This window comes from Carettochelys insculpta, chromosome 8, assembly GCF_033958435.1.
Source record: "Carettochelys insculpta isolate YL-2023 chromosome 8, ASM3395843v1, whole genome shotgun sequence".
Lineage (NCBI taxonomy): Eukaryota > Metazoa > Chordata > Testudines > Carettochelyidae > Carettochelys > Carettochelys insculpta.
Window position 1 is genome coordinate 31,473,655 of NC_134144.1, and position 27,322 is coordinate 31,500,976.

General features: G+C 43.6%; 1 protein-coding gene across 4 annotated transcripts in view; it reads left to right on the forward strand.

The window, feature by feature from the left end:
• The window catches only part of PDE11A (phosphodiesterase 11A), a 245,113-nt gene that overhangs the window by 97,171 nt on the left and 120,620 nt on the right, over positions 1 to 27,322 (forward strand). For all 4 annotated transcript variants that reach the window (XM_075000771.1, XM_075000768.1, XM_075000770.1 and 1 more), the window contains 6 exons: positions 7,200 to 7,340; positions 11,708 to 11,772; positions 13,454 to 13,604; positions 19,198 to 19,273; positions 20,847 to 20,914; positions 22,490 to 22,582. In XM_075000771.1, coding sequence (XP_074856872.1) covers positions 7,200 to 7,340; positions 11,708 to 11,772; positions 13,454 to 13,604; positions 19,198 to 19,273; positions 20,847 to 20,914; positions 22,490 to 22,582 — 594 coding nt within the window. The remainder of the gene's footprint in view (positions 1 to 7,199; positions 7,341 to 11,707; positions 11,773 to 13,453; positions 13,605 to 19,197; positions 19,274 to 20,846; positions 20,915 to 22,489; positions 22,583 to 27,322) is intronic.

The window sequence follows — 27,322 nt, forward strand, 5'->3', positions numbered from 1 at the left end:
TTCAGACAGTATTAGATGAGTTTGCTTTTGATGAAAAATGTTTGTTTCCTGAGGTCCAGTTTCAAGTTTTCTGTGCTGAGATAGGTATGTTTAGAGCACAAGGGGGAGAATAGAGCCAGTTATGTTTCCACAAATTCAGATATTATAAAAATGCAAGAAATATCAGTCCTTAAGCATCCTGGATTTGTAATACTTGTCTGCAAAGTATGGTGGATATTTATCTTGGCAAGTGAGTAAGCAAGATAGGATGCATGCTAGGGATTTTACCAGCACATCCATAGGTGGGTGCATTACTTATGATTGGTGAAGGTAGGAGTTAATTATGCAGGGTTCCCCAAAAAAGTATAACCCCAACCTTTAAATCGCACAGTTATGTATTCTGTGCATACCACATATTTTTCAGAAAAAATCATAGAAATGTCTGAGAGAATTTGTTTTGTTTCTTTTAATCTCTCCTGCTGTGAAGCTAAACTCCGTTTGTTCAATACTCTCATGAATTTGAATTGAGCCAACTAATTGTGCTTTATAGGGAGAGAGAGATTATATTGAACAGGTGTTAAAAACCTCTAGCTATTATCATCTTAGTTTTTGTATACTGTATAATGTAATCATAAGTATCTTGGTATCTACCAGGACCATATACATCTGCTTTATGCCTCCTTGGGAACTTCAGTGTCTCCCTTTTCCAGTGGTTTAGAGCTCAACATTGTTGGTCTTTAAGTCTTTTACCCCATGTGCAGGTCTAATATGGACCACTGAAATTTTGGGTGAGAGGGGGAGAAGGAGACATTTTTATGGCAGTTTTTTAACCGCATGCTGACAGAAGCTGACCAGGGATTGAGCTACGTGCAATTAATTCTTTGATGCTGTCTAAACCGACATAGGAGAGATGGAGGAGGCATTGCCAAGAGCTCTTGTTTGCTCTGTGAAGCTTTATTATTGGCAAAAAATCTAGTCTTCAGTTTTGAGATTTGAGCTGATGGAAGCCGAATCATCTGGCATATAATCATTTTCTCTTGGGATTAAAACAGGTGATGAAGTTTCCCTTTTATAGAAACACGTTGACATTTCTGATGAAGTTGTGGCCACAAAGAAAGAGGTCATAAAATAAAATAAAACATCTGAAATCATCATGTCACTCTGACGGGACACCCTTGAAGTGTTGCTAATGGACTCTGGAGGAAGCCTCGTTTTAATCTCCTTAGCCAGATGGGTAGTTTTAAACAGAAAGGATTAAAGTAATTTTTTCAGGGCTCTTGAATACTTCCTTCTCTCCCCAGATGCTTCCCCACCTCACTCTTGATGAGGTTATGTTGATTTCAGGGAATTGAGCGTTTTAGGGAATAGTCCTGGAAAGCTAGACCTTTCCCTTTCTCTATCACTATTTCAATCTCAAGTAAAAATTAACATAATTCATTGCCATTTGGCACCTCTATGGTGATCTGTGTTCAGTGCCAGTGCCACTCTGGAGTTACAGTAAAAGAGCACAGAACAAAGAATTAATTGCTTTGTACAGCTGCTGTTTTACACACGAGTGATTTTAAAATTTCTTGACAGATTATGTTTGAGTGCTTGTTTATTTTCCCTGAGGCATTCCTTATTATATCCATTTTAAATTGACTCAAATTTGGGGCCTGTCATCCCAGTTGTGGTTGTATGTGTTATCTGAAGCACAGTTTTGTGGAAGTTGCTTGACAAAATATACAGAGACACTCAAACAACCTCATTTTCATATCATCCTGGTTGTCAGTTTGAACTGTTTTATTGTTTTTAGATGGGATTCAATTAAACTGAAATAATTAAATTAATCTTTTAGATATAGACTTTAATTTGATTTGGCAAAACAGCAAATCCTGAATCAGCCATTGCAGAGAAGCTTGTATGGTTTAGATTGTAATCTATGCAAATCAAGCTTTTTGCTCACCTTTTGGATTGAGTTTCCTTATTAGCAGGGCTCAGACTACTGATTCTCTTTTATATATTTAGTGATATGGAAACACTTTAATGCCAGTGCTGTAAAATAACTGGACAAACTCATCTCTATTGTAACTTTAGTGACAGCAGTTTATTCATATGTGCTGGTACTAGGCATTCTGAGAGTGCTGTTGTACCTCTGGGCTTGAAGTGGTTTCCATTGTATACAGGGTTTAGTTTATATATGTATATCTCAGAGAGCTGGAAGGGACCTTGAGAGGGCATTGAGTCCAGTCGCCTGCCCACTCACCATCCCTGACAGACTTTTTTAAATCTATTTGTCTTAGATCCATAAATAGCCTTCTCGAAGATTGAGCCCCCAAGGGTAGGTTTACAATACAAGGCTAATGCTCAAACCACTGAGCTACAGTATCCCCACTAATAAGTCATCCAGGGGCATTTTCAACCAAAGGTGAATTTGGCCCATTATATTTAAAAGAGAACAAGAAACTATATCTAAAATTATTTTCAGCTCTTAGTTAATCTGTAAATTTAAATAAGGGCTTTTATCTGTCAGATTTCATCTTAAGGCACAAATATAAATTAAGTAGTAAATTTTGTGAAGGAAAGAACTACAGACTGAATCTGGCACTCTCTTTTCAGGCAACATCTGTAATCCAGCATGATTTTAGTTAGCCAGATGACCACTTATCATGGGTTTGGCCAAGTTTCCTCCCAGTCCCATAAAGTTTGTTTACAGCCGTTAGTGTTCTGTGCTGTTATTTAGCTGTTATTTAGCCTATGGCTATGGTTACACTAGCAAGTTTTGCCAGCAAAACCCCAGTTTTGTCTATAAAACTTGTGGAGTGTGCACGCACAAAATGCATTTTGTCAAAAGTATCTGGACAAAATACAGTACTTTTGCCAGCAGCATCCGCAACAAAGGGCAGCCCTGTGTGGCGAGGTGGCTGTGTTATCGAGAGGGCAGCCAGGCAACCTGGCTGCTTTGTCAACAGAGCTGAGCTCTCTTCGGATTGGCTTTTCCTGTGGCTGCACTCTGTCAACGGAAGTTTTGTCCTGGAAATCTCTCCCAACAGTGACTTCTATTGACACAGCGCTGTAGTGTAACCATAGCCTAACTGTCTTCTAAGAATCCAGTAAGGAATGGCAGTATTGGTAATACTACTAGACAATATTGACCTTCCATGGTCTAGCAAATTCTCTTGTTCAGTACCAGCTGTTTCCAGAGGCTGACAGACTAGAAAGAGGTTCAACCTGTATTGTGTTCGTACTTTTTTTGCCATCTCATGCAGTATGAAAAAGGCCTGACAGCTTTTCTAAATTTGTGTAATTAATTTTTTTAAATTAATGTGTTTCTTGTTTTACAACATGGTCTCAAAGTTCTGGCTCCACCCCAAGGCAAAAAGACTACACAGCACAGAAACAGCCCGAGAGACCACGTTCTTTGAGATTGACTTGGCTGGCTTGGACCAGTGCACTACTGCAGTGTAGAGATAGCCACGGAGCAAAATGCTAATAAGACCTTACCTACCCACAATTTGAGCACAAATGCAGGCCTTTGATGTGGAGATTTTGGTTTACCTTAAACTGGTAAAGAACCCACAAAAAAGGTTACACTGATTTCACCACATTAAGTTCTAAACTGTCGGAGCTCAAGCTGTGTGTGGACCAACCCTAAGGCTATGTCTACACTAGCCCCTGCCTTTCTTCGCATATTCATGGCAGTGCCTCATTAGCATATACCAAAGTATCTCGTTAGCATCCCCCCTTCGAAAGGCGGGGCCTAGTGTAAGCATAGCCTAAGTGTAACCAAAATCTGCCCCTTTGAGAAAGATTTAACATCCTCTTCCCCTGAAATAAGGGCTGAGAAGTTTCTGCTTTAGACCTTAAGTCCCTTCCACAAAAACAGGGAAGGCGAGGCCTGATATTCCTGCTATCTCTAGGGTGAAAAACCAGCAAACACAAAACAAAATTCATTTCACACCTCTTTAAACATCATAATGAAGAAAAAGAATTCAAACACTATGGTTGTGTCTACACTCACATTCCTCTTTCGAAAGAGGTATACAAATGAGGGGAACTGAAAATGCAAATGAGGTGCAGGTTTGCATATCTGGCACCTCATTTGCATCTTCTTATTTCAAAAGAGCTTCTTTCGAAAGAAAAAAGCCAGTGTAGATACTGCTCTTTCAAAAGTAAACCCCATCTTCAAAAGAATCCTTCTTCCCTTTTTTTTATGGGTGGGCATAGAGGGGCATGACCCCTGGCGGGTATAGATTGCGGCCCACTCCCCTTGTCTGCGGTCCCCAGCGTGGCCAGCAGGGGGCCGGGAGGACTGGCAGGTATGACCGGGATGCCTTCACTGGCTGGTCTTCAGCCCCAGTGGGCTCCGGTCCTGGGGGGCTGGCAGGTGGTGCAGCAGATGAGGCGGCAGGCAGCAAGGCTGGCGGCGCAGCAGGTGGGACGGTGGGGGGGCATTGGGTGGAGTGGCGGGGAGGGCGGCGGGAGGGCAGCTGGGAGCGGGAGCCGGGCGACAGCCTCCCGGATTGACCTGGCTATATCCTGGAATATGCCCATGAACTTCTGCCACACTGCCCAGCGCTGGGTGGACTCCACCTGGTCGAAGTGGAGTCTCTCCTTGGCTACCTGTGCCTGCCGCCAGAGAGCTTCCAGGAGCTGGGGGTCCACGGGGGCCATCCTCTGGGTCTGGTGGTGGTGTGCTCGTCCCACTGGCCTTGGAGGTGTCCCCAGGCACTGGCGGTGGCTGACCTCTGGTGGACTCTCAGGGACCACGGAGGGTGCCTGGCTGCCTGGGGCCTTGGATGGTGCAGCTGTGGAGAGGGAGAGAGGGAGGGGAAGGCTGTTAATACTGTGCCGTGGCCCATTCCCCTGCCCCCTTGGGTTCTGGGTCTCCATCCCTGTCGATGGGTGTGGTGTCTCTGTTGGGTGTCCCCCTTGCATGGTTCCTCTGCCGCCGGGGTTAGGGCACAGTGCTGTCCATGAGTGTGGGTGCTGACGGGCGCTGATGGCCATGTAGCCGTCCTGGAACCGTGCTGTGGCTGGGCAGTTGCGGTTCGGGGTCCATTGAGGGTGTGTGGGGCTCCCGGTCATGTCTGTTGCACCTGCGCTGTGGCCCAGGGTTGTGTGCCCTGTGGTGTACATACCTGACCATCCACTGCCGTGGTTGGGAGAACCCTGGTGGGCAGATGCCTGGCTGGTGCTCCAGGAGGGGGGGTCTGTGAGGAGCCCCTCTCCTCGCTGCTGGACCCCTCCTCAACCATCCAGAGGGGTGGCTCCTCGGGTGGGCCCCGGAGTGCAGGGCTGGCCTTCGGGCTGGACTCGTCAGCCGTGGTGTCAAGGGTGGCCAGGGGGGAGGAGGTGTCCCAGCAAGTGGCGGGGGCAGCCCCAGACCGGCTGGCCAAGTCCCAGGCCCCGGTGTAACCCTGCCACAACTTCTTCACCTTGCTCCAGATGTGATCTGGAGTGTGGGCAGGGTGACCCTGGGCGGCCAGGCCCTCGGCCAGTCAAATGAACGCTTCTACGTTCTGCCGCTTGTTCCCCATCACATGGAGCACCTCCTCCTCACCCCAGAGCCCCAGCAGGTCTCAGAGCTCGGCCTCTGACCAGAAGGGGCCCCACCTCTTTTTGGCCCCCCCGTTTGGCTGTGGGAGGTGCTGTGGCGCTGGGTGGATGGTTTGGGGCCTCTCGAGGGCACGCAGGGCTAGCGCGTGCATGTGCTCCTGCCTACACCCTCTCAGCTTCCTGCCACAGGAGATCTGGGTCCGTGTTGCTTTAAGGGCTGCTGCATGCGGGGACCATAGAGCCCTGCAGGGGCTGGACAGAGCGTCTCAACCCCTCAGCTGATTGCCGCCCTGGAGGACCCTGCTATTTCGAAGTAGCGGAACGTGGATCGTCTATACACGCCCTACTTTGACGTTGAACATCGAAGTAGGGCGCTATTCCCATCTTCGGATAGGAATAGCGATTTTGATGTCTTGCCGTCTAATGTCGATTTCAACGTCGAAGTAGTGCACGGCACATGTAGATGCGACGTGTGCTATTTCGACGTTGTGCCAGCTACTTCAAAGTAGCTGGCTAGCGTAGACGTACCCCTAGTGTAAATCAGTGCACCATGACTTCAATGGAGTGACGCCTAACTTCACCAGAGGAGGCTTCAGCCTACTGCTTTTTCTCAGTCTGAAGATCACCTTCCAATACCTCCTTATCTTCAGTGGAGAACATTCATATGGAATGTTTTTGCATGTCTGGTAACTTTTCATTGCTCTTACATTTTTAATTTTTCATATATCTATTTTTAATCGAAAAAAAGGGTTCATTCACATGTATAAGGGTTTGTGGAAGCTGATTTTAAAGTCAGGATCAGTGTGACTGCCTAATGTAAAATATTTACATCTTGTCTTGAGAATATAACAGGACGATTGGATTATTATTAAAGGAATCATAATATTCTAAAACAGTGATGGACAACTTGTGGCACACGGCTGTACAGGCCTCATCAGGGTAAGCTGCTGGTGGGCTGCCAGACAGACCTTGAATACACAGGTATGGCTGCAAGCAGCTCCCATTGCCCATGGTTTGCCATTCCTGGACAATGGATGCTGTGAGAAGAGGTGGCCAGCAAGTCCCTGCAGCCTGCACCACTTCCCACAGCTCCCATTGGCCAGAACAGTGAACCGTGGCCCGTGGGAGCTGTGGGCAGTCATGCCTGCAGATGCAAGGTAAACAACCTCTGGTGGGCTGTCAGCAGCTTATGGTGATGGGCTGCCCGTGGCTCACAAGCCACAGGTTGTACACCACTGTTCTAAAACACATATTGGCCAGCTCAGCTGTAGGTCAGCACATGCAGACCTTCTTATTAAAAGACACTCTTCCATATCCTACTAACACTGCGGGCTAAATACTCCTATGAAATTTTGAAACTCTTTCTTTGTGGATCCAATCAAAAAATCTATTTAAATAAATGATAAAAAATCCCATAGACTGCAGTGGAGTTCTATTGTGCCCTGTCTTGGGCCAAACCCAGACATGATTATTCAGTTTTTACTCAAGAAAAACTCTCTTTGATTCAATTGATACTGAAATCAGTAAGAATTTTACTTGACTGAAGATGCCAGTGTAGTTACTTTAGATTTACATCAGTGTAATGAGATCAGAATCAGCCACAAAGATTGCACATCTTTACAAGTAAATCATTTAATTGTTGCTTTGAGAACCAACTAATAATTTCATGTCTTCCTGTGCAGGCTTTGCTGGAAGTAGTTAATGATCTCTTTGAGGAACAGACAGACCTAGAGAAAATTGTTAAGAAGATTATGCATCGAGCCCAGACTCTGCTAAAGTGTGAACGCTGCTCAGTGTTACTGCTGGAAGACATTGAATCACCAGTGAGTGGTCTTTGAAATTCTAGAGGTCTAATACATTAATGGTATCACGTTTATTTTTATTCTGGTGAAGCTAATGCTTAGAAATGTAAGTACCGCAGTGCACAGTGAATATTTTTCAATAAATAGTTCTTATTTTTAGTTAAATAGACTTTAATAACCTTATAATCTGTTTATAATTTCTTTTGCCCACTTGAAAGGTATTTACCTTACACCAAGTTATTTATGAAATTGACTACAAGAAGAGTGAGCCAGTTGTAGTTATGGTCTTTACTGCCTGTTTGTTTTTGTTTTTGTTTTTGTTTTTGTTTTGTTCAGACCCTGGTCCCTGTGTAATGATAGGATCATTTAACTAAGAAGCAAACTGCCGCTCTGGAGTGGCTATAAAAATCAAGAAGGATGAGAAGCATTTGTTCTCTGTTTTCTTTTTCTATACAATGTAATTACTCTGAGGAAAAAAATGTTATATCATCTTCCTGAAACTCATTGCTAAAATTATCATTTGAATGTCTTTCCTTATTGGCAGTGCCTGAAAGCATCCTTAATATATGGAACCAGTTCCAGCAACCCATAAACCAGTTCTTTAACGTGCATATTTTAGAGCCTATTTCTTTCTGCATGCATTTCATCAAATAATCACAATGGGCTTATCTATACATGCCCCCAACTTCTAAAGGGGCATGTTAATCAGGGTGACAGGAGATTACTAATGAAGTGCTGCGGTGAATATGCATCACTTCATTACGTGAATTCTCTCCCGCAGCAACTTCGAAGTGTCAAACTTCTAAGTGCTGGCATACATGTAGCTGCGGGCACTTTGAAGTGCCTGTGCTACTTCAAAGTGCCTTTACTCCGCAAAATTTTGGAGAAAAAAGGCATTTCGAAGTAGCTCAGCACTTCAAAGTGCCTGTGGCTACATGTATGCTGGCACTTCGAAGTATGACACTTCGAAGATGCTGTGGGGGAGAATTTGCCAAATGAAGTGCTGTGTATTCAATACAGCACTTCATTAATAATCTCCCATCATCCTGATTAACACGGCCCCTTAGAAGTTGGGGGCAAGTGTAGACCCGCCCACATGTCTGTGGCTTTTGTATTTTTGCATCTTTTTTTTTTTTTGCTCAAATGTAAATTCTCAAATATTTGTCTGAATCCTTAAGTGTTTCTGTTCAAATAGACAACATTTTGGTTTCATGTAAAAATACTTTTTTTGTGGAGGGGAGTGCGTGAATGTGTGGAAATTTAATCACATAATCATATTGCTGTTCCTTTGAGGATGCTGTTCTTCTCTGTGGAGGTGTTCCACCTCCATTCTCTCTGGTTCTCCTTTGTCCCATCCAAATTTTCCCCTGTGGAGAAAAGTGGGAGAGTGCAAGTGGAGGTAGGCTGTCCCCTTTCTGCATGTACATCCACTGAAACTGCACTGGATCTGTTGAAGCTGGGGCCTTTCATAGCCGCAGAGGTGGCAGCAGGACTGTCCCCTACATTCGCCAAATTTTTCACTTGATTAGCAGTTGTGGAATTGCCAGTGGGGTAAGAGTTAAAGATACACGTTTCTTCCTTAGCTCTCATGTAAATGTATTACTAATCATTATTGTTATTACTGTGATTTTGGAAAATGGCCTGTTGGATGGGACACATGATATTGTGTCCTTTCAGAGATGTGAGCTGCAGATAAACTTCTGGCACACATTCAAATTTGTTTTGTTGAAGATGGCATTAATTGTAGCTTGGAACAAGCCCTGTAATAGAATGTGGTTACTACTTGTAAAAAAGCCATTTTTATCTGAACTTCCTATATCAAGAAAAGACGGTACAATGGGAATATTCTGTACACTTATCATAGTAATAATTATTCTACTGAAAAATTACATGACAGACCAGGAAGTTAACAATATAAAAGTATTTACCAAGAATTTGATTTCATGCACCATTTCAGCTTGCTCCTTTACAAAATCTCTGCACGCTGATATCTGCAGACAGCTGAACATTTTCTTAAGGCTGAACACTGGTTCTTTGTAAGTGTCATAATTGTGCATCCCTGCAAGGACTAAGAATCAGAACTCCATTAAGATATTGAGGCATCTGGGACCAAATGGTAACAGCTAGAAATATTCTCTGTAGCCCATGCCAGGAGCTGTTAAGCCCAACTCTGAAATTAACCAATTCATTTACATGGGAAGCTGTACTTAAAAGCTGTTGACACTATAGCCGTGTCTACACGTGAATGCTACTTCGAAGTAGCAGCACTAACTTCAAAATAGCGCCCATCACGGCTACACATGTTGGGCGCTATTTCGATGTTAACATCGACGTTAGGCGGCGAGACGTCGAAGCCGCTAACCCCATGAGGGGATGGGAATAGCGCCCGCCGCTCTGCCCACCCTGCCCGCCACTCCACCCGCCGCTCCGACTGCCGTCCCACCGCCGTCCGCCACCCCGGGGCCTTCCACCGAGGGGGGCCTGGGGCCTGCTGACACCCGCCGGCCATACCTGCCGGTTCGCCCAGCCCCCAGCCAGCCTCGGCCAAGGCTGAGGCCGAGGCGAGGGTCGCGCCTGCCAACCCCGGGTGCTAGACAGTAGGGCATGCGGGGCCCAGGACATGCCCCCCCTCTTTGTACATATCCCCCATCATATAATATTTGTGTATATAGTTTGTGTTAGACCCCTGTTCTTTTATGGTACCTGCCCCCCCATGTAAATAGTTCTCTCCTTTTGTTCTTACACTGTATATATATATATATATTGTTAGTATTTTAGTATAAGAGAATGCACTGTTTTGTTTTGGTTTCAAAACCAACAGGTCTATTTTTATTTGCAAGAAAAGTGGGGGGGATGTGCTCTTGGGTGCTCTGTCGTGTGGGCGTGGGGCAGGGAGTGTTGTGGAGGATGAGGGGGGCAGTGGGGGGCCTGCCAGTGTTCACCCCGCGGCCTGGTCAAAATGGGCCCGCAGGGCTTCCCAGACCCAGATCCCCTCGGGGTCCACCTGGCGACTGGGGGCAGCGGGTGGCTGCATGTCAGCCCAGCCCTGAAAGAATGCCTCCCCCTTGCTCTCGACCAGGTTGTGGAGTGCGCTGCACGTGCCCACAATCTGGGGGATGTTGGTGGAGCCTGCATCCAGGTGGGTGAGGAGACACCTCCAGCGCCCTTTGAGGTGGCCAAAAGTGCGCTCCACCACCTGGCGCGTGTGGTTCAGGCGTGTGTTGAAGCGCTCTTGGCTGGCTGAGAGATGGCCCGTTTAAGGGTGCATGAGCCAGGGCCGGAGGCGGTACGCCGCGTCTGCAACGACTCAGAGGGGCATGTTGGTGTCCCCCACAGGGATCTCCTGCTGGGGGATGTAGGTCCCTGCCTCCAGCCAGCAGCACAGGCCCGAATTCCTGAACACCCAGGCGTCGTGGGTGCTGCCAGGCCACCCAACATAAATGTCCAGGAAGTGGCCCCGGCTGTCCACCAAGGCCTGGAGGACCACTGAATGGTAGCCCTTCCTGTTCAGGAAGCGTCCTCCGCTGTGCTCGGGGGCACGGATGGGGATATGGGTCCCATCCAGAGCCCCGAAGCAATTTGGGAAGCCCAGGGTGGCAAACCCCGCGATGGCGGCATTCGGGTCCCGAAGCCGCACGAGCCTGTGGAGGAGCAGGGCGTTGATGGCGTGGACGACCTGCAGGGGAAGGACATGGGAGAGCACCAGTGAGGAGTGTGTCTGGCCCTCCCCCCCCAGGGCTGCCCTCCACCCCCAGGGCTTCCCCCCCCCGCCCCCGTGGGTCCTTTTACCTCCATGTGGACAGCCCCAACAGTGCTGTGACCCTGTCTGCAGCTGTTCCTGGCACCCTTATTTCGATGTAGGCCGCTTTGGCGTGTAGATGCTCCCCCGCAGCGCCTACTTCGATGTGGTGCTGCCCAACGTCAACGTTGAACGTCGATGGCACCAGCCCTGGAGGACGTGTAGACGCTATTCATCGAAATAGCTTATTTCGATGTCGCTACATCGAAATAAGCTATTTCAATGGAGCATACACGTGTAGACGTAGCTTTTCTCAGGTTATTTATCTGTTTCAGTTATTGACTATGAAAGAATGAAGATACGGTCCCTTGAACTAGTTGGGAGTCTCTTTCTCGCTATACTGTAGCAAAACATAGTAGGAAAAATATTATTTTGGGAGGGAGTATGCAGAAATCAATTCAGTGTATTTTTATGGTGTGCTTATGTGCTGTTCCACAGTGTAAATTTTGAACATGAATTGTCTACCCGAGGAATATGCAACTGGCTAAACATATAACTGAAATATAAAAACATTACATTGCTGCTATTCATGTATGTTTTTGTCATGAAAAATGCAATGTTGATATAGAATTTTCTTTTGTTATGACAGGTGGTGAAATTTACAAAATCCTTTGAGTTGCTGTCTCCAAAATGTAGTGCTGATGCTGAGAACAGGTCAGAGCTCATGTCTTCTGTGGTCATGGATTGATGGTTATGTCATGGTGCCTTACAGCTGTTTGCTTTATTAAAACCTTAGTATATTTTCTTATAAAATTGTGGAATGATTTGATTAAAATCATCATGATCCTGCACTTTTTACCCAGACAAAACTCCCATTTATTTCTAAGGCAGTATAGCTTGAATAAGGCTGCCCATCTACATACAGCCTTTGTGTCAGCGTGCACTGCTGAGGAGCCAGAGAAGATATGAAACCAAGAAACCAACCTATTGCATGGTAGTTCAGGTGTATCATTGAAAGATTTCTCTCTTCCATTCAGGTTGAATTGTAAAGTTGAATCTAAATTTCATGGAAATACTTTGTCCTGATTTGAAATTAGTATTAGGAATGTAATATGAATGCCACACGGTTAAATCTCTTTCTATCCTGCTAACAATAACTTAGCAAGCAGATGGCAGTATGGTTAATAGACGTGCACTCAAAACAATACAAAGTTGATAGAACTAATTTTATGCCCCATCAACTTAGACAGTGACCTTTTAAAAATACAATAAACTAAAATTAACTTTTCTTACTGCTGTACTTCTTCAGCTCCAGATCATAAGAAAAAAATCCCACTCGTAGCTGCCATGGTGATTGGATGCATTATAGGTTAGGTAATTATAATGATAGTGCTTAGTACATCATGAAAAACATTCATCCTTGGGTCTCAAAGAACTTTACAAAAGGTGGATAGCATGATATCAGCTTCCTTTTATGGATGGGGAACCTGAAAATCAGCAGGGTTAAGTGACTTGCACAAGGCTACATCAAGTCAGGTGCAGAGCCAGGAATAGAATCCAGGTCTCGTAACTCCCATCTGTGCATGAAGGATGGTATGGAGGAAGGAAGGGGTAAAAGGAAATGGAGCTACAGGTGATCCCCAACTTATGAACACATCAACTTACGACCCTTCGTACTTACGACCAACCTCCAGCTGACCACCCCCCTGTGTGCCCCAGCTCACTTCCTCCAGCAGGGGGCTCCAGCTGCATGCCTGGGGCTCCCCTCCAACCCCTGTGGACCTGGCCCCAACCCCCGTGCCCTAATTTCCCTGCACACCTAGGCCTCAACAACCTCCCCAGACTTCTAGAACTAACCGGACCCCCGGACCCAACCCCCCGCAACGCTTGTGTGGCCCCATATCACTCCCCACCTGTGCAGCTGGCTTAGTACACGTGGGGCTCCAACCTGTCCCCTGCTCAAGCACCCAACCCCGGGTATTGCAGTTGATCCACATTTCTGTTAATATTTAGAATCACATTAATAGTTTCCTTTATGGAGTAAAGTGACCCAGGCCTTAAGAAATAGGAAGATAAAAACATTCAAGGGTGACTGGTGATTTTTGGATACCTTGAAAGGGGCCTGATTTTTAGAGGGTCCTTGTTCAGCCTTTGCTGAAAACTCCTTTAAGATTTCTCAGGGTGTGCAACCAACAGTGGTGCACCGCAACTAACTGGTCCAGAGATGTCTGAGATAGCTGTTCTGATACATACATTACTGTTATTTCCTGGCTAATTTCATTTAGCAGTTCGTTATGGCTACAGATAATTCTGATGATAAAAGTGATTATACCTGGTGGGATTTCAAGCAACACTGACTGTATTTTTGTCTTCCCTGACTGTGGCTTTATGATAGTTTCAAAGACAGTATGGAGAAATCATCATCATCATCATCATCATCTTATTCTGACTGGCTAATAAATAATAGCATTGCTGAGCTAGTAGCGTCCACGGGTCTTCCAGTGAACATCAGTGATGCATATCAGGATCCTCGCTTTGATGCTGAAGTAAGATTTTTTTTTTTAATTTAAATACGCTGTCATATTTTTTCAGTTCCGTATAAAAGTCAACAAGTCCATCTGAATATAAGACGTGTACATTTGTTCTGAATTACATTTTTCTTTCCAGTATGTCCTCTGTTAGGCCTACCCAGCAGCAGTACGGTCACTCATGACAAAAAGATAGCAATAGGTAGTTTTGTATCAAGGGTATAGCACTGTTTGTACTTATCCCTGTAGACAAATTACTTTACATTTTTGACTCATTTTTCCAAACTGCAAACTGGTTAAAATGATGCCTTCCTCTGTAGAGTGCTTTGAAATCTATGAAAGCTAATTTTTCTTGAAACTTCTACCGATGATAGTTTTTTATATTCAGCTTTAGCAGAACTGTAGCTGGTCGCTATCAGAGATAGTGGGACTGCACACACTGATGTAAACAGCAGCTGCAGCAATATGGTGTCAAAAGACAAATGATTTTTGTGGTCCAACTTAGCAAACTAATGTTATTCCAAAACAAAAAGCAGTCAAGTAGCACTTTAAAGACTAGCAAAATAGTTTATTAGGTGAGCTTTCGTGGGACAGACCCCCTTCTTCAGACCTTAGCCAGACCAGAACAGACTCAATATTTAAGACACAGAGAACCAAAAACAGTAAGCAAGGAGGACAAATCAGAAAAAGATAATCAAGGTGAGCAAATCAGAGAGTGGAGGGGTGGGGGGGAAGGTCAAGAATTAGACTGAGCCAAGTATGCAGACGAGCCCCTATAGTGACTCAGAAAGTTCCCATCAGGATTTAAACCATGTGTTAATGTGCCGAATTTGAATATAAAAGTCAGCTCGTCCACTTCTCTTTCCAAAACGGTGCGATAATTCCTCTTCAGTAACACACATACCTTTAGGTCATTGACAGAATGCCCCATTCCTTTAAATGTTGACTAACTGGTTTGTGGATCTGGAGTGTTTTGATGTCTGTTTTCTGCCGGTTGACCCTTTGTCTAAGGGAGTTAGAAGTCTGTCCAATACTGTCAAAACACTCCAGATCCACAAACCAGTTAGTCAACATTTAAAGGAATGGGGCATTCTGTCAATGACCTAAAGGTATGTGTGTTACTGAAGAGGAATTATCGCACCGTTTTGGAAAGAGAAGTGGACGAGCTGACTTTTATATTCAAATTCGGCACATTAACACGGTTTAAATCCTGATGGGAACTTTCTGAGTCACTATAGGGGCTCGTCTGCATACTTGGCTCAGTCTAATTCTTGACCTTCCCCCCCACCCCTCCACTCTCTGATTTGCTCACCTTGATTATCTTTTTCTGATTTGTCCTCCTTGCTTACTGTTTTTGGTTCTCTGTGTCTTAAATATTGAGTCTGTTCTGGTCTGGCTAAGGTCTGAAGAAGGGGGTCTGTCCCACGAAAGCTCACCTAATAAACTATTTTGCTAGTCTTTAAAGTGCTACTTGACTGCTTTTTGTTTTGATAGTGTATAGACTAGCATGGCTTACTCTCTGTTACTAATGTTATTCCAGTATGTTTTCACCAGTAAGATATACACTGTGGGCTAATTTTTTCCTCTTTGATACTTGCATGCAAGTGGGAGTTTTTTTCACATTTCAGAGGACAGTTTTGCCTGCTGGGGTTGGGGAACAGGCAGCAAACATCACTTTTAATAGTTATTGTCAGCACTGGCTAACTTTACTAGGTTTGGCAGGACCTAAGAACCAAATTGTCCCTGGCATGGATTATTCCTGCTTACTGGAATGAGTGTTGACTGACAGAGCTTCATACTGATGAAGACCTCTTTTCTGGGCAGATGGGAAGTTTTGTCCCACTGAGGAATTGATGGGGCTTTGGCCCACAGACTCTCCTAGAGCCCACAGAAATGAGGGCCATCCAAACATTGTTCCTGCACTGCTGCACTGTTTCCCACTACCACTGGCCTCCTCGGCAGAGCAGTGCTTCTATAGGAGCTGTTTGGAGAATCAGTCTTCATCTGCTGGTGCTCTCAAACCTCATTCCCAGGTGAGGGAACTGACATAAATGAAGGCAAGGTGATGCTTGAATGGGATTCCTCATGAAACTGGTAGTGGGAATTGCAGCTGGTCAGGTCAGGCCCTGCAAAACACTCACAAAGAGACAGTGCTTCCCACCTCTGCTCTGTCTTTCTCAGACTGGCTGCTTTTTGTGCGCTTTCACTTGACAGAGGAGTGGGCAGGGATTATCTTGTCCTTAACCGTGAGCAGATCTTTTCTGAGCACCACACCCCATCAGTACTCAGGGAGGGGAGTAAGCCCCTGTCCATTTCTTGGGACCAATGAGCCATTCACTTCATGGTGTGTTTTTTTTCCAAAATGGTGAATACCCAAAGTTCTAACAGAAGTCAATGGGAGCTGCAAGTGCTGAGCATCTCTGAAAATCAGGCCTCAGTTTTCACAAATCAGAGCTCAGTTAAGTCTCCCCATAGTGAGTGCTTTGGTTCAGAGATTTGTTGTTATTGGTTGAGTTGCAGGATAGAAACTCCTTTTCTGATATAAACTCATGTAGGTTTCTGTCAGTGTCTTAAGACAATTTCAAGTTACAGTTCCAGTCTCAGCTAGAAATTTAAACAACTGGGTCACAGTGAGTAAGAGGCAAATTCCGTTCTGAATCATATCTCTTGCAACACCATTACTTTAGTGGACTTACCAAGAAGCTGGGCAATGAGTTTATAGAAAGTCCATGCTCAGTTCTAACCAGTGAGCCTATTAAATTACATTATTCAAAGAAAACATTTTAAAACATCTTCCATTTTGACAGTTTCCATTTGTTTCTTGCATCTGATGAAGCGGGTCTTTGCCCACGAAAGCTTATGCTGCAAAAAATCTGTTAGTCTATAAGGTGCCACAGGACTGCTCTTTTTTTTTTTTTTGGCAGATACAGACTAACATGGTTACCCCTCTGAGATTTATTCCAGTGGTACTCCCCATTTTTGTACAGGAAATAGTGCTCAAACCATCACAGTCTGTCAGAAGAGAAGAATATGGGGAAAATATACTAGCATTAATTTATTTAGAAATTCAGAAAGTGCAATTAAGTATTTAGATAGGAGATATGCTGGAATAAAACACGCCATTTGCTGGATGTGTCTGCAGTCCTACTTTTAACATGCTTTGTTCTAAATAATAAGGCAGCTATCTCATACTTGTTTCAAACTTACTTAAAGTCTGTGCCAGTGAGAGACACTAACTAACATATCGGAGAAAATTGTGTTCAAAACAAGTAGACCCTAATTCCTTATTATTAAAATAAAATAAAACACGTCTTTATATTTGTAATGCATCTTCTTTTCTGTATTTTTTACTACTCTTACAAAAAAACCCTTTCCTCCTTTTTGAATGAAATTCCGACATTTATTGTTAAATTGCCGTCACTGAAAATTTAGTACTAAGGTATTTTCATTAAGTTTATGTTCAGATTTGCAGCAAAATCTGAAAAAACCCACACAATACATAACATCTAACTCCCCCTGCCCCAAAAAAAGCTGCATTATATTGAAATGGGCTTTCTGAAGCTGCATCTTATAAAAGTAACATGGGGAAAATATCAAGCAGTCCTATAGCTCCTTAGAGACTAAAAAAATTGGAGACCCACTTCTTCAGGTGTAACTTATATGTAGTTACTATCTAAATGCATGTTTTAGATCGGGGTGGCCAACCTGCAGCTCTTGAGCCACATGTGGTTCTTTGAGTCATTAAAAGCAGCTCCTCCTCGGAGCTGTGCCCCTTAAGTTCTGTCCTCCATTCCCTGCGTGGTAGTGGAGGCAGCTCTGAGGTAGCAATGTAGGTGAAGTTGCTCTGGTGAGTCGCCAGCATGGAGTTAGAGCGGGGAGGAGCGGGTACCTGGCTCTGGGAGAGAGGGAGGGCATTGAGTTGGGGGAGGGGGTGCCTAGCTCTGTGGGAGGGTTGAGGGGGTGGGAGTGCCTGGCTTTGGGGAAAAGGGAGGGCATTGAGCCACGTATTTTATATTTATTTTTTGTGAGTTAGAATTAAAGTTTGAGTGTTTGAGAGGGTTTGGAAATGCAGCTGGTAGTCTGAATTCAGTATTTTCTACATATTCTTTCGTTTGCTAAAATGCAGTTACCCATTTCTTCACAGAAGAGCGATAAGACTAAAAGGGCTATATCTTATCATGGATTTTATGTGGGACTCCCTATTGATTTCAATAAGAAGTTCCCCATATGTATTGATAGCAAGATATGACTCTAATAGTAAACTGAATTGCTTCACACTTGTACAGATGGCTGTTTCTCCAAGTCCTCAGTTGGAGGTCATTATAGAATCAGTGTACAGCTGCTCATATTGCAGCCTTTGGAACACTAGCATCTGAGGAGGCATCTGTCCTCAGTTCATTGCTTTCTTATAGAATTGTAACCTTAGCTTCTCAAATTCCTCTTTTATGTGTAGTCTGTCACCATTTCCCCTGTTGTGGGTTTTACAATAGCACCAGCAGCACCTCCTGATCTCACCTTCGGTTTGGAGCTGCAGCTGATCTCAGGCCACTATGTTTGCCCCCTTCAGCCTCTCTTCAGAGTTTGAAGAATCACTTGCCTCCCTTGGGATGTCTTACAGCACTGACTCCACAAAACAGCATAGAAAATGGAGAATCTATGGCATTAAAAGTATATTGCAAAGCTTCATGTGGCAAGTTTCAGAGGGGAAGTCATGTTACTCTGTTTTAGCAAAAACAACGAGGAGTCTGCATTGATGATGTGGGCTCCAGGACACAGAAGCTTATGCCCTAATACCTTTAATTAACCTTTAAGGTGCTTCAGGATTCCTTATTGTTTCTTCATATCAGGGTATATCACGTCAAAACTAGTAGGGAGGTAGCAGGGAGGTACAAATTTCACCCCCTGATTTTTTGATCACTAGTAGGGAGATAGTAGGGAGGCATTGGGGTGTAAATTTCACCCCGATTTTTTGATCACGTCTCTGAGTTCCCTGAGTGTATTTTTCTCTCACTTAAGTCTCAGTTCACTCATTACCTTTGCTTTGCAAATCTTTCTTAAACTTTACATCTCCCCACTTTTTATTTGCCACTTTTCAAATGCAATATCAGATTAATCCTTTGGAGAGGGCACCAAACCCCTCTTTTGGCAGGTTAATAACATTCCTTTTCTTAAGCCATCTATATATTTGACGTATGAGTGGTCCTCTCTTGGTACAGACTTTTCTTGAAACTGTTCTATTTGGTTATTATCCAAATGACTGGGCATTATCGCAATCAATGTTTAGTCCTTAGTTCAAATAAAGAATGAAACATATGTGCTGTGTTTTCATATATATTAAGACAATTTCCAGTACAGGCCACGATTCAGCCAATAGTTTGGGGCAGTTCTCCTTGTTTTACTCATGCAAGTAATCTTACTACAGATTTGTCAGCAATAGGAATTTTGCCTGAATGAGGCCTGGAGAATTTGACCTATGGGAAATTAAATAGATTTGTAACTATGAGCTTGTTGAAGTCCTCCTTGATGTTACCATTAAGAGCACATCAGAGGACCATAATTAGCTATCTGAATATTATAATGATGGCTAAAATTCTCATTTCTTTCATCCTAGGCTGATCAGTTTTCTGGCTTTCACATAAGGTCTGTTCTTTGTGTTCCTATATGGAATAGCAACCACCAAATAATTGGTAAGATATTTCACATAACAAAATTTAGCATTATTGCGCTAACATGAATTTACTTCTGTCTTTTTTAATTGTGTTCCTTTTTCTTCTGTTTTCTAGCTGAATATTGTTAAGCAGTTACAATACCTAAGATGCATGCCAAGTGTCCAAGAAGGAATGTGTTTAACATGTATACTGTATGGGTTGTTTTCCAGCTTTCCAGTTGCTTCAATGTTACATCACTTGAACAATTTTCATGAATACTTTTGTAGCATGTTGCACTGCTGACGCTAGGCTTAAGCAGATTAAGGAATTGCTTAGTGCACCTAAGGAGCTCAAGGGTGTTCCCTTTTGGCTGTTTCAGGATTTGTTGTGGAAGATGGAGGAAAATAGCACCATCTTTGCCATTTTGAGACATCATTCAGAGGTCTCTCTTTTGTGCGTGTAGTTTGGGCAACAGTTGGTCTGACCCCGAAAGGTGCTCCATGTCCTCTATAAGTATTAAACAAACAAGTATCTCATTTTTGCACCCAAAAAGAAGAGCTCTCTAAAATTATGAGACAAGATCCTCATGAACTGTCATAGTTTGATTGAAGTCAAGGCAGTGATAACAAAGTTGACGGCAGCTGAGGATCTAGCCCATGGTGCCATATGCTATGGCAGTTAATCCACAAGAATTAAGAGTACTAAGTACATTGCAGATGCAATGAGTGCACATCACATCCCAGGATCAGGGCCTGTGTGCTTAACCAACTCATACAAGCATGGTAATTATACATTTTAAATCGTGCATTTATCATGTTTGTTGAATAGAAAGAAGCAAAAGAGAAACTTGCTGATAAATTTTACACTGTTTTGTGAGGGTTATAAGCAATAGCTCTTCACAGAGGAATTCAATATTGACTCACCAAGAGCCACCAGCTTTGAATACATTTTTCAAGTTGCTTAACAGAACTGAGTATTTATTGACTCAATAAATGGTTGGGCCAGTCACAAATGTTAAAAATTGTAAACCAAATCATGTAATCAAAACTAAACTCTAGGGCTGAGTCTACACTAGAGAGCTTTGTCGACAGAAGGGGCCTTTGTCCACACAACTCAGGGAGCGTCTACACACTTAAAGCGTTCTGCCAACAGAGTCTTGACAGAACTCTGCATTTGCCTCGACAGTATTATCCCTCAAAAATTTGAGGCATTACAATCTGTTGTTGAGTGCCGTTGACAAAAGTGCAGTGTAGACACTTCTGTCAACAGAGAGAACTTCTGGTTGCTGGGCAGCCCTTTGCAGAGCTGCCATTCTGCTTTCTGGCACCAGAGGGCAGTGCAGTGGCAGCTCTCTGCCAACAGAGCAAGTTGTGTGTAGATGCAAGCTGTTGACAGAGGTTCTGTTGAGATTTCCCTGTCGACAGTAACTTCTGTCGACAGATGCTTCTAGTATAGACATAGCCTGGGACTTTCAGACATTGCTGTTTGCTTTCTGTTTTTCATAATAAACAATCTGGAGTTTTGCTTTAGAGTTGGAAAATACTGTATTTATTACTAAACAGAATTTTTGCGTTATTAATTAATACACACCTTATCTTTTAATTTTCCAAAGGGGTGGCTCAAGTATTGAACAGGCTTGATGGGAAACCATTTGATGATGCTGATCAGCGATTATTTGAGGTAAGGTGTACTTAACTTTGCAACAGTTCTGTATTCTGCTAGCATAAATTCTGTATTTCTGGCTGCTGAGTGCTGTTTAAGTCTAACTAGCAAGGAAAAGGCTTGCACTGTCTAAATTCCTTATCATCAGTTTCTTCATCAATGCATTTTGATTCTAGTTTATTATAAGTGGCACCTACTTGAGAGATGCCATAACTCTATGCCCTGTATCATCTTTCTCACCGTTAATCAACAAAACAGGAAAAAAAATCCTAATCTTAACATGACCTGCAGCAGAATAGGATCAAACTAGAGATAGATTCTGAGCTGCAGTGTTGGAATACTGATCTGAAGTTCTCCAAAAATTGGAATTAACATTAGGAAGAAGGGTTCTTTGGAAAATGGGTTTTTTCTTTTTCTCTGAAGGAACCCTGTCTACCCAGCTGTTTTTGCTTTCGGAAAAGTCTCTTCAGGAAACGTGATTGCATAAGATTATACAAGTGAAGCATGAGATTTATAAATCAGCACTTCATTTCCATTTTCAGTCTCCCTCATTTGAATTCCTCCTCAGAAAGGGGAACGTAGGGTAGCCATAGCCCATGTGTTACATCTATGCAGGTCTTTTTGATAACACAGTTCCTTATACATACTAAATTAGCTTCTTATGTTTTTATGTGGAATAATATATTATGGAAATAGCACCCAAAAGTACTTTGTCAATCTTCCAGTCCCTGTATGCTATTGGTAGGAAAGACAAATATGGCATATATGGTTTTGGATACCATCATCATTATTACATGTTTGTCAATCACTTGTTCACTTGAGGCCACATCTTGATGTGGTTGGCAAGACTTCAAATAAAAGAGAGATATGGCCCACATTATGTCAAAAGAGTTCTTATTTAGCTTGAGAAACAGGTCAGGTGTTCAGTGCTCTTCACAGAATGTTGGCTATTTTGGAAATGCAGTTACCTAAAGAGGTTCTTCTCATAATTTTACCTTACAGAACAGCCTTACTGAGCCATTTTCACCAGCTAGCATTCTCTAAATCTAAACACAATACTTTTTATAATATATCTGTTTTTATTCTAATCCTTATCCTGTCTGCATTTACACTAGCAAGTTCTTTTGAAAGAAGGGGGCTCTTTGAAAGATCCCATGGAGCATCTACACACAAAAAGCGTTCTTTCAAAAGTAAATCAAAAGAATGTGGCGATCCTTTCGAAATCTTTTCCTTTCCTGTTTGAGGAAGAGCGCCCCCTTTTGAAAGCTTCTTTCAGAAGAAAACGTGTAGATGCCCTGCAGGCCCTTTTTTTTGAAAGAACAGTCCTCCCAGGGCCTGATTTTTCGATCCATGGCCCATTCTTTCAAAAGAGCAGAGGCTGTGTGGACATTCTCTTTTGAAAGAACAGACCACTCTTTTGATCCTCTTTTTTGTGTGTGGACACTCTCTTTTGAAAGAGGTTCTTTCAGAAGAGATCTTCCGGAAGGACTTCTTTCGAAAAGATCTCTATAGTGTAGACCTAGCGCCTGTGTCAACTATCTAAAACAGCATTAATCTTTTCATTGGTATTTTAAATGAATTCTTTCTTTTTAGGCTTTTGTTATTTTTTGTGGCTTGGGAATCAACAACACAATAATGTATGATCAAGTGAAGAAATCTTGGGCAAAACAATCTGTGGCTCTTGATGTAAGTATATGATCAAATAATTCAAACACACTGTGAAAACTGTTTTTCGTCATACACACATCAGTCTGCTACAGAATTTATCACAGTGAACTTTGAAAACAAACGAGCAGTCATGTAGCACTTTAAAGACTAATGAAATGATTTGTTAGGTGTTGAGCTTTCGTGGGACAGACCCATTTCTTACAGTCTAAATCAGACAATCCCAGGAAAAGGAAGGGGTAGAGAAGGGAGAAATGACAGTTTAAAAAATTATAAAAGTAATGAGAATCATTTTAAAAATAATAAAGGTAATGAGAGTCATGTTATTTTGTGAACAAATACTATATATTCCCATCCAGTGAGGAGAGAAATAAATAGCACCAAAGTTGTGGTCACCAGTGTTCCCTGTAAGCTGTGTGCTTGTATGGCAACTCAGGAAAGATTTAGATGTGGCCCAGCTGATTAGCAGAGCACCCATAGCTAGGTGGTTTTGTTTCTGCTACTGGTGTCTATTCACATATGCCTCTTGGCACCTAAAAAAATCCCTCCACACATGGATGGAAAATGTTAGAGGGAATGCTATCGGAAATGAGGGTGAAAAATTAGTTTTGAGCAGGTGCTTGGAAGGAGAGAGTGAAAATCCTTTGGGTACCAGCAAAGGGAGTTTATTACAGGTGGGATGGGGAAGAGGGAAGGTAATGTTAGGATTTCTTTGCTTTACTTTGGCTACGTCTACACGTGAAGCCAACATCGAAATAGGCTATTTCGATGAATAACGTCTACACGTCCTCCAGGGCTGGCAACGTCGATGTTCAACTTTGACGTTGCGCAGCACCACATCGAAATAGGCGCTGCGAGGGTACGTCTACACGCCAAAGTAGCACACATCGAAATAAGGGTGCCAGGCACAGCTGCAGACAGGGTCACAGGGCGGACTCAACAGCAAGCCGCTCCCTTAAAGGGCCCCTCCCAGACACAGTTGCACTAAACAACACAAGATCCACAGAGCCGACAACTGGTTGCAGACCCTGTGCCTGCAGCATGGATCCCCAGCTGCAGCAGCAGCAGCCAGAAGCCCTGGGCTAAGGGCTGCTGCCCACGGTGACCATAGAGCTCCGCAGGGGCTGGAGAGAGAGCATCTCTCAACCCCCCAGCTGATGGCCGCCATGGAGGACCCGGCAATTTCGACATTGCGGGATGCGGATCATCTACACGGTCCCTACTTCGACGTTGAACGTCGAAGTAGGGCGCTATTCCGATCCCCTCATGAGGTTAGCGACTTCGACGTCTCGCCGCCTAACATCGAAGTTAGTGCCACTACTTCGAAGTAGCGTGCACATGTAGACACAGCTTTCAAGTTCACAGTTGAATCAGAAGAATGTAGTTACTGAAAATTTGTAGAACTTGATATGTCAGCCAATTGTGGGTGTTTTTTGTTGTTTTTAAATTTGTTGCATGTAATTAGAGAAGTTCTGATCTGTCATAAATGCCATTAGTACTTTTAGCATTGGGGCCAAATCTGTAGAAATCTTTCTTTCACAGTTATATCCACTATTGGAATAAAACGAGGGCCTGCTAGAGGTGAGATCTGGTCAGACAAGAAAACCACATTTTATCTACTAAAAGGGCAAGGCTAACAAATAATGAAAGCTCTCTCTGGTTCTGCTCCTTGGAGACTAACACTGCATGTTACAGCATCTCCTAGCACAACTGCCCTTAAGCAGTGAGGGGACCAGAATACTTCCACAGAACTTTGCAAGTGTCTGTCTCTATTTTTTTTGCTTATCCATTACTTTCTCATTAAAAGACACGCTTACAGAACAGTCCTTAGGGTTACATCTAAACTACCGGCTTGGAGTATGATTCTCAATCTGTGTACACATACTCATGCTACGTTGATGAGAGCTCATGTGAAGGTGTATGGTGGTGGCAATGGCCAATTTAGCCACACTGTTTCTAGGTGGGTTTGTAATCATCCCAGCTAATCTGCATTCCCACTGCTTGTGCAACTGTGGCTTCATTGCTATTTACACTTGTACTGGCTCAAGGAGAGCTAGTATGAGCATGTGTGTGCAAGCTGGAAAGAGCACTCCTAGGTCACAGTGTAGACATAGCCTTAGAAAGATGAGGAATAGAACTTTTGAGGTTCTAGAGAAATTAATTTAAAGTCTATAGCATTTCAAAAGAATTATGCCCTTTGTAGTGTTTTTAGAAATGGTCTGTGGAATTTTGCAGAATACGATTCTTTATTAAATTGCATATGATAGTTAAACCCCACTCCCACAAAAAAAAAAACAAAAAACCCCAAACACCGTTAAAGACTACTGTAACCCTTCTGTTAACGCCAGATGCCTGCCAGAAGGGCCGGGTTCAACTCTTGTGGGGTTTTCCTATCAAGGATACAACCAACCGGCTTGAGCCCCCACCCAGTGGCCTGGGACAATTTCACCCCCGTGCTGGGTGCCTGTAAGGCGGTTCTCCCCCCCCTCGCAAGCACAGAGTCTGAGATAGAAATGGCTTGTTTAATGACCGTAACCTACCCCAAGGTTACAGCGACAGATGCAGTATATCTCAGCACAGAAGAGACAAAACCCCTTTTACCCAGATACCATTCCCATATGCAGTAGAACCCAGTCTTTTGCTGGGGCTCTTGGCCCTTTTCCACACACACACAGTTACAGGGTGTACCTTCTGCGGTGCAGTCCCAAACTCAAAGCCCACAGATACATCACCAGGGCAATACTAGCTGTCCGCTTGTCTGTAGCCTCCCCTTGCTGTCACCAGCCATCTGCCAGTTGCCATCGTCCACCGCCACTCCTACCGGCCGGCCGCCAGTCGCTGTCGTCCACCGTCGCTCCTACTGGCCGCCCGCCGGTTGCCGTCGTCGACCCCCGCTCCGCCGCCGCTCCTCCTACTAGCCGCCTGCCAATCACCATCATCCACCGCCGCTCCTACCAGCCGCCCAGCAGTCGCCACTGCTCCTACCAGCCACCCACTGGTCCTGCTGTTGTCCGCTAGTCCTAACCCCACTGCTTGGGACTGCCCTAAGGCAGAAACCAGTGATTTCAGCTCTGTGTGGTCTCAGCTGCCACTCTGTGATTTCAGCTCTTGGTATCTCTAGTGTTGGGTTTCACAAACACCCTAGTATCCAGCTCTATTTTTCAACAGGTGGGGGAGAATTAGTCAAGCCAGGCTTATAGCTATATGACCAAGGCATAGGCAGGGCCAAGGCACTCAGCAAGCTGGCTCAACCAGTACCCCTCCCCTTCCTCTCACAATGCGTTAAACCAGGGAGCCCTGTGTAATTAATGTTTTACACAGCTAAGGCGACTGCCCTGTCCCCCACAACAACCCAGAGCATTGGTGAGATCTTACAACTCCCGCATTAAGTGTCAGCTTAAATTGTGATTTTACAACTACATGTTTACAATAGACCAAATCTTATGACTTACTTGCTACCCATTAGGCTTTGCCTGAAAAGGTATCACACATGCACACCTTTTGCATTCTTATGCAGATGACCTCTGGGAGACTCATTCCTCCCAGCCTTCAGCAGCACTACATTCCTTCTGCCACATTCCCTACACTACCATCCCCTATTACCTTCTGTAGCTTTTAAGCATAATTATGTAAAAACTCTGCCACAAACTGCTCATTGAAATCTTTCCCAAAAAATCAAAGCTTTAACACTGATCATATAGACTTTCTCTGTTCCTCCTTAAAGATGCTTGTAAAATGCAGTGGTAGGGTTGCTGTGTGTCTGACATTCAGAATGATAGCACTGTAACTGAGGATTACTTTTAAAATGTCCCTGCTGTTTTAAGACACTTTCTTAATACAGGATGATATAGGTTATTATAATAAATCAGAGGCCTATTTATGTTTTAGAGCAAAATGTAGATTTAATTCAATTACAGTTATGAAATTAGAAGTCTTTTTTCACTATGGGGTAACCAGTTTTTGTTCTTGTCCATTAAATATAATTTAAATATATCTGCTTAGTACAGTCTTATAAATTAAAGGCTTTGCAGCCTTGCATTTTACAGGTGATATTACATTGAGGTTCCCTTCTGCCTACATTTTCAAGGCAGTATATAGATGTTTTAGGTATGAGATTTTCACTGAAGTTGAAGAAAGTGAATGGATTAAAAAATACCTCTGCTTGGAAAAATATAAGTATTTTAAAAGGGTTTTATTTGCTGTACTGAAAACGTGGTCTTTAAAATTCCTCAATTTATTGTTTTATTAAGACATGGGTGAAAAGTAAGTTGAAAATCAAATAAGTTCGTGAGAATGGTATAAATTAGGGGTGCCAGTTACCATGGTTAATGCCTGCAATTAACTCAGGGCAGAATTAATGTGTTAAAAAACCAATGTGTTCTTCTTCGAAGGTCCCTGTAGGTGCTCCACCTTAGGTGTGTCAGCACCGCTGTGCTCATAGGCCGAAGATCTTCTTAGCAGTGCCCCTCAGCTGGCTCCCTGCGCGCACAGAGCCCAGGCTCCAGATGCCTGTGACAGCTACTGCACGTGTGCAGGCGGCCTCAGTTCTTCTCTCTTCTCTGCAGGCTCTGGTGACATTTTACTTTCACTCCCTCAGTCCTCAGACCTGAAAAACAGACACCCAAACAGTGAGTTAAGATAAGAAGAGTCTTTAAACAGAGTCAGTAAACATCAAACAGACTTTGGAAGTTCAAAAAAAAAAGAAGAAGAAAGAAAGAAACTGACAACCAGGAGAGCTGCTGACGAGGCTTCTCCTTTAAA